The sequence below is a fragment of the Chinchilla lanigera genome, unplaced genomic scaffold (genome assembly GCF_000276665.1).
Source record: "Chinchilla lanigera isolate Chin_1 unplaced genomic scaffold, ChiLan1.0 scaffold00101, whole genome shotgun sequence".
NCBI classification, from domain to species: domain Eukaryota; kingdom Metazoa; phylum Chordata; class Mammalia; order Rodentia; family Chinchillidae; genus Chinchilla; species Chinchilla lanigera.
Window position 1 is genome coordinate 7,974,084 of NW_004955502.1, and position 1,112 is coordinate 7,975,195.

The 1,112-nt window shown below is 33.2% G+C and overlaps 1 protein-coding gene across 1 annotated transcript in view; it reads right to left on the reverse strand.

The window, feature by feature from the left end:
- LOC102017140 (ras association domain-containing protein 6-like) overlaps positions 1-462 on the reverse strand; it is a gene marked incomplete at its 5' end in the record, with an annotated part of 10,994 nt that extends 10,532 nt beyond the window's left edge. The window contains one exon of the mRNA XM_013505818.1: positions 320-462. Within this exon, the coding sequence (XP_013361272.1) occupies positions 320-462 (143 nt within the window). The remainder of the gene's footprint in view (positions 1-319) is intronic.
- Between the last annotated feature and the right edge of the window lie 650 nt (positions 463-1,112).

Consider the following 1,112-nt stretch of genomic DNA (forward strand, 5'->3'; position numbering starts at 1 on the left):
TTACAGTTTGTCTCTTCCAGAGAAGGAGTGCAGACTTCCAGGAGAAAAGCCCTGTAGCAGAGGAATGGAGAGCACAGGGTGTGGATCCCAGAAAATGAAGGTTGAATGTAGCTCTGCTGCATGGTACCTGTCACAAATTAACTGGCCTCAAAGAGCCATGGGTTTTGAACATCTAATTCATGGGGTTGCCTGAGGATTATATGAAGCTATGTATAAGTATAAGCATTTACACACAAACACAGTTCCCCTCCGTAAGAGCACATGCAAAAAAAGGAAATATGAAGACCATCCAAAGAATTAAAGCATGAAGATAACTTACCCTTTGGTGGAAAAAGTATCTGGTAAAGTCAGTGTGGTAAAAGAAGAGATCTGCTTTTCATCTTGCATCTTCAGCTGTATAGGCTGTTTTACTCCCCCCAAAATATCCAGCATTCCTTCAATGATTAGTTTCCCATCTTCAGTCTAAGGAAGAAACCAATAGTCTTCATAATTGTTCTTGTAGAAGATACATGTTTTAACTGAAGATGTAGAAAATAAGTCCATAAAAATGTTAATACATTAGAAAATTCCCGAGGGAAATTGTCTGGCTTCTTAATTTACCAGGAAAATACTTTTATGTTTTTGAAACATTTATTTTTTGATAGCGATACCTATACCTGACAGAATAAGTCACAGTATAATGGCATGTCCAATAGATGGCATATTATATAAAAATGTTTTGTGACCTCTATGATTCTCAATTAAGTGAAATTTTAATGCTTTAATTCTAATTGACAATTAAAGCAGGTTTAAAACTGTACCAAACTAGAAATTAAGACAAATAGCTATCAAGAAACTTGGCAGCTGTTTACTCATTTCTAAATGAGCAAGTAGGAAAAATTTAGCTCAGAGTTATGCAGAACAAGCAGATTACGTGAACAAACATTAAAATGCAATACATTCTAAAATGATACTTATGAAAAATCAAAAGCATTTGAATAATTATTTATAAATTAGAAATAATACAACAACAGAAAGAAATATCATGCAAAGAAAAAAGTCAAACAGGAATGTATATTTTTACTGCAGATATACTTAGTTCTATATATCTATATGTATATAGAGAACTAAGT